Source organism: Microtus ochrogaster, chromosome 7 (genome assembly GCF_000317375.1).
Source record: "Microtus ochrogaster isolate Prairie Vole_2 chromosome 7, MicOch1.0, whole genome shotgun sequence".
Lineage (NCBI taxonomy): Eukaryota > Metazoa > Chordata > Mammalia > Rodentia > Cricetidae > Microtus > Microtus ochrogaster.
Window position 1 is genome coordinate 55,056,733 of NC_022014.1, and position 5,853 is coordinate 55,062,585.

At 49.2% G+C, this 5,853-nt stretch overlaps 1 protein-coding gene across 2 annotated transcripts in view; it reads right to left on the reverse strand.

The window, feature by feature from the left end:
* Nucleotides 1–4,416, reverse strand: part of Gabrp (gamma-aminobutyric acid type A receptor pi subunit) — an 18,963-nt gene extending 14,547 nt beyond the window's left edge. For both annotated transcript variants that reach the window (XM_005350374.2, XM_013347492.2), the window contains exons 1-2: nucleotides 4,351–4,416; nucleotides 3,454–3,572 (exon numbers count right to left, since the gene is read on the reverse strand). In XM_005350374.2, coding sequence (XP_005350431.1) covers nucleotides 3,454–3,572; nucleotides 4,351–4,403 — 172 coding nt within the window. In that variant the 5' untranslated portion in view covers nucleotides 4,404–4,416. The remainder of the gene's footprint in view (nucleotides 1–3,453; nucleotides 3,573–4,350) is intronic.
* Nucleotides 4,417–5,853: the final 1,437 nt, after the last annotated feature.

The following is a 5,853-nucleotide window of genomic DNA, read 5'->3' on the forward strand; positions in this document are numbered from 1 at the left end:
TTTCCTTTCCTTTCCTTTCCTTTCCTTTCCTTTCCTTTCCTTTCCTTTCCTTTCCTTTCCTTTCCTTTCCTTTCCTTTCCTTTCCTTTGATTAAGGAAATTTACCAAAAGATGACATCAAAGACTAATGGCGGCCAAATTCCTGCTGACCCCAGACACTTTCTTCCTTTCCTCTTTGGAGCTCTATAAGTTTTACAATGTCAGAAGCACGTCATCATGGTTGATCTCACGTAAACCTCAGTCCTGGAGTTTGAAAGACTCCTCTGAGAATCATGCTTTGTTCTGAAGACTGGAGTGTAAGGGCCATTATTTTCGGAAGCCAACCAGGCCAGGCCAGGGCCATCTCTTTAGATGGAGATGGGGAAGAAGGGCTCTGGACTGTGAGCTGTGTGAATTCAGATCTTAACTCTGAACTCCCCTCCCTCTTCCATCGGGGATAAGTTATGGAATCTTCTAGAGCAGTTTTTTTTACTTCTAGAGATGGAGGCTCAACGACATCAGAGGTGTGACAGTGTTTTAGCCAGGGGCAGCAAGAGGGAATGCATGCAAAGTGCCCACCTATTCCTTCCGGGAATCTCAGAGATGGTTCCCTGCACATCGCTTCCAGTATCATACCCGCCTTGCTTTGGCACATGCCCCATCCACAGGGTCCCCCCATTCTCTCTCACTCTCTTCCATGATCGTAGCTAAGGTTGGGGGAAGGGACAATTTTGCTCACCAGCATGAAGGATAAAGCAGGTCTCACTTGCATTAAAGAGCTGAGAGAGCCTCAGGGGATTGTGGCAATGAACCAGGAAGAGAAGAGATGGAATTCTAAAGAAATTAGAAAAATATCTAATCATCTGATTGGTCAGAATTAGTCAAAGCAACCTAACAAAGGGTTGGTAACCCAGGAAAACCAAGCTGTAGAATGTAGGGAGGAAATTGGAAATGGTGTTTTCAAGACTATGTGAAGGAAAGGTAAGGGTTAATGGTTGGTGGGAAATCTTTTAGGACAGAGTGGCAAGGCATGGTGCTAGGAGCGATGGTTGCATGTCATGCAGCAGTGTGACCTCAAGTTCATTGCTAAACTTCTCTGTGCTGCTTCTTCCCATGTTAAATGGTGTGCAACCCGCTGTCACAGTTCCCAATGTTTGTCCCCTCCCAAACTCACGTGGAAATAGATGTGACAGTACTAAGAGGTGGAGCTTTCAGAAGGGATTAGGCCGTGAGAGTTGCAGCCTCATGAGCGGGGTGGGTGCTTGGAGAGGGTGAGTCCAGCCCTCCCTTATCTCCCTCAACCCTCCCCCCACCTCTACCACGTGATGACAAAACAACAGGGCCTAGGCAAAAGCCCTGGTGTTGCCGTACTGTGAGTCTGGGTTTGTTTAGGTTGCTCAAGGCCAGGCATTACGCGATAGCTGCACAAGACAGGCAGAGGCAAGCGCCAGCACAGAGTACTGGGTGGGAGAGCATGGACAGGAAAGCGATGGGTCCCCTCGCTCTGCCTCGCTGGGGAGGGCAGAGTGGAGCGCACACACAAGCTCTAGTCCTACCATGGGTTTTGCTTAGTTTCCCGCTATCTAGTGCAGCCCAGCCAGTCTTGACTGTTTTATGGACCCAAACTTGCTTTCATGTCCTGAAACTATTCAAGTGAGCTGTGCCACCAGAGGGCACCTCTCTCCTAGGAAAAAGGTAGATGGTGTGGGCATTGTCTATAGTGCCCCCTTGACAACCTTTGCTTTACCCAGCTTAGGCCCTGGAAAGTACTATGGAGGTTTTTGTCTTCCAGGACCACGGTGGCCAAGAAGCGCATCAGGAAGCAAGGGCGCATCCACTGACCCACAGTGCGCCCAGCAGGACAGGTTCCTTGAGGACATGGAGTGCATAAAGTCATTAGGCCCCGTGTTGTGCTTCCTCTCCTTTTAAGCAAGGTGGAACCGGGCCTCACACTCCCTTAAGTTCACCCTCAGTGCTCTGTTCTCTGAACAACCTCCCTGCCCAACATCCCTGCTTCCGGTTGGCCTGTCATTGTGCAAACTTGAAGAGTAATGTCCTGACTTCTTTGTTTGAGATTTGGGAGGCAAGACAAATGGATGTGAGCAAGCTCTTCAGATTCATGTGCTTATTGCTAGTGTGTGGTAAAGCCTGGAAACCCAGAGCCTGTGGTGGCTTGCTAGGCCCTCGGCATGGAGAACAGAGCCTAGCCATGGGACCAGACATTGCCCAGATCTTCAGCTGAGCTGGCGAGATTGCCTGAGGGTCCTGGTGGTGAGAGTAGATCAGCAGCCTTGCTCTAAAGCCCCACAGATAAGTGGTAGCATAGATGTCAGCCACCCAGAAACCTGCACATAACAGCATGCTAAGGCAGGAGGGATCCAACAGGAGCAGAGACAGAGAGAGGCCTCCTCTGCTGGGTGACTTTGCTCCGGAACTCCCCAGCGGCCCTCCCTTCCACGTTTCGTCAGTGCTGTCTAGACTTCCTTGCCTTTCTCTCTTCACCTCGTGGCCTGAGGGTTTTTCCGGCTTCTCTCTCTGCTCTCACTCTTTGCAGTCCAACAAATACCCTGAAAAGGCAGTTTCCCACCCCTGTACCCTAGCCTGTGTCTGACCACCAGTGGAGCTGGACTTACTAGATCCTAGATCTGACTAGAGACTGTCACCATCACAAGCTAGAAGCAGGAAGGAAAAGGACATAACGTTAGCTAGTTATGGTATTACAGGAAATGCAATGATTCAGGGGTGGGCTGTGGAGGAATCAGAGAGAGCCTTTCAGAGAGAGGAGGGCAGCCTTTCTCAGAGACACGATGGGAAATTGTGTTCCTAGAGAGGAAAGTTGGTGGAGTAACTCAAGGCAGATGAGCAGCCTCTGCATTGGCACGGGAGCCAGAGGCTAAGGATGCTACTGGGCGTTTGGGGGCCATATTGCCAGACACTGTGGAAGGGTGAGAATGACAGGCAGACAGAGGCAGACAGAGAAGGGCTTGGAATGCCTGCACTTCAGGCTAGGCTACTGGGTCACGTGCCTACGTTCTGAGCAGGCAGATGGCCCCGGAGGTGATCCAGGTGGAAATGAGGGGCGACCGTTGTAGGTGGCAGACTACAGGCAGAAAGGCCAGATGGAGCCGTGCTGATGGCACACGGCAAGTGCCTGGCATAGTGACCACGGAGGTAGGGAGAAGGAAGAGTGTGTGGCAGAGGTTGCCAGAGGCTCCTACATCCAGCACTTCACCCCACAGTGCTAAAGAGAGAACAACTTTAACTTCGAAGTGGAGAGCAGAGTGCTTTCATTGAGGTAGTACAAAAAATCACAAGCGCGTGTTCTTATCCATCCTTCCCAGTTCCTAAAGCAGACACCAGTGTGTGTGTGTGGGGGGGGGGGGTGGAGTCAGCAAAGCCTCTGAAGCCCGCTGCTGCATTTTGCCTCTGTTCCTATCCTCTTGAACTGATATCCTTGTCACAAAGGAGAACCTACCACCAAAATTGGGCCTGAGGAATTTGTTATATCCCGCGGTGAGGTTCTCAAAGCCAGGCAAGGAAAGCTTGTCACTTCTGCTGACCTCCACATTGAACTGGTTCCCCTGGATGCACGTCCTGGAAGGGAGAATTGCTTTTGTGGCTATGTCCAAAAGTTGATGAACATAGTTAGACATGGATTTGATTGCTATCCCCTGTGTGTGTGCGTGTTTGTGTATGTGCACGTATATATGTTGTGCACACACATGCACATGGTGGCTTTCCTGAGGAGACAAATCTTACTTTCTAGCTATTGAGTTAGCCTTTCCATTTTCTTACCCACTTGCTATAGATGAAACTGTCATGATAATTTGGCCACCCTCCATGCATCATTTCTTTTTTATTTATTGATTGATTGATTGTGTGTGTTGTATGAGTGTATGCACTGGCATGTGTACCTGTGCATCAAATGTCTCCTCTGTTTCTCTCTTTCTATTCCTTTGAGGCAGGGTCTCTCCTTCAACTTGGGGCTCAAGAAACCCTCAAAGATCTCCTTATCTCCTTCCCACTTCGAAGCTCCAAAATTACTTGCATTTGTGGGACTCTGTTCCTCATGGTTACACAGTAAGCATTGTTAACCACTGAGCCACTTCCCCAACTTCCTTTCACCAAGTGTCTTGTGAAAAACCCAGGTCAAAACAAAACAAAAAAACTCAAGTCCACTGGTCTGCAACCATTTTAGAAACTTCTGTTCTCTAAAATAGAACGAGCCACAGAAATGTTCTTGTTCTGATGTTTCAGGGAGATGAAGGGACTGGGTTTTTGTCATAAGTTAAATAAAAACTGCTGCAAGCCCTTCCATCAGGACCACATCAGAGTAGCCCTCACTGGGGCATTCTGGGGTAGCACAACTTACCTTTGAGAGAGGAGACTCAGACACACAAAGGCCAGGTAGAGGTTGTGGCTCATGTTGAAGGAGCTATTCACACACAGAGAGAGACTGACAAAGGATGACCTGGAGAGACAAGGAGCGAGGTGAGGGGGCAGTGCAAAGGTTCACTACCTCCAGTCCCACTGTCTTCAGGGGTCTCCAGACCCGGTATTTTCCCAGCATGCATGGGAGCAGCTTCTTTGTACATCTTTTCCTCTACCACCGGCCCCCCGAGCGTCATCCAGATACACTGTTATTTGGGAACTAATATTTTTTAATCCACCCAGATATAGGTAGAATCCTTGTTAATATGGTGGTTTTTCAGAACTAGTGCCCATATCCAGTCTGGGGGTGCACATTTGCCTGTATATTTGAGGAGCCCCAGGCCTTCCTGACCCCTCCAGCTCTGCATTCATGCTGGCCAAACCAGATACTGTCCTATTTAGTTCAGGGCCCAGGCCTTTCAGGCAGGTTGTGTTCTTACCTAATCTTTCCCATCTATAGTGGGCAGGTTTATCCCTGTCTTATAATGAGGAAACAGCTTTGTGGGAAAGCACACAGTACTTGTGAATGCCAGAGGTGAGTTTGAGCTGGAGCTGGCTGCTTCATCCCTTTCCTCCAAGACTAGCAACAGCTTATGCTTTCTTTGGCCTGAAGATGCTCACCATCCTCATCATCTCCCACACCCGATCACAGAATTCTGAAGCTTCTCTGTGCCAGTGTTCACAAGAGGGTTATTGGCTTCTCTGTGCCAGTGTTCACAAGAGGGTTATTGGCTTCTCTGTGCCAGTGTTCGCAAGAGAGCTATTGGACAGCTTGCTCCAGAGGCCTGGCTTCCTTGGGTGGGGCACCTGCAGTCAGACATCTCTCAGAGATCAGGGGCAGCTAGCAGAGCAGCCTCGGACCTGCCATGCTGGTGACAGGGCAGAGTGGTAGCCTCAATTTCAGGCCCCTTCCCAGAGTGGGCTACCTACTTAGTGCTAACCGTGGCGAGTCTTCCCACTTTCTAGAACCTAAGCAATTTAGAGCTGTGGATCAGAGCCAGCCATTTAATTATTAAATAATATGCTGTTCACCAAGCAGTATCCCCTTATTAGAGAAATGAAAGTGGACAGAAGTTCACTGAGTCAGAAGTGTATGTCACAGCACACACCAGTGCAGATTTACAGTTTTATGAAGTGTAGGGGTGTTTTGCCTTCATGTGTGTCTATGCACCATGGGCACACAGTGCTCGTGGAGGACAGAAGAAGGGATGGAATTATCTTGGAACTGGACTTGGAGATGACTGTTAGCTGCCTGTGGGTGTTGGAAATAGAACCCAGGACCTCTGAAAAGCTGTCAATGATCTCAACCACTGAGCCCCACCTCAGCCCCGTGCAGATTTATAGATGGGAACAGATGTGCCCCTTTGGTGAGGGATGTTGAGTCAGGGTAGTTGTATATGTGTAGGGGGCTCAATCATACTATAACCCTAAAGAACTATTTCAA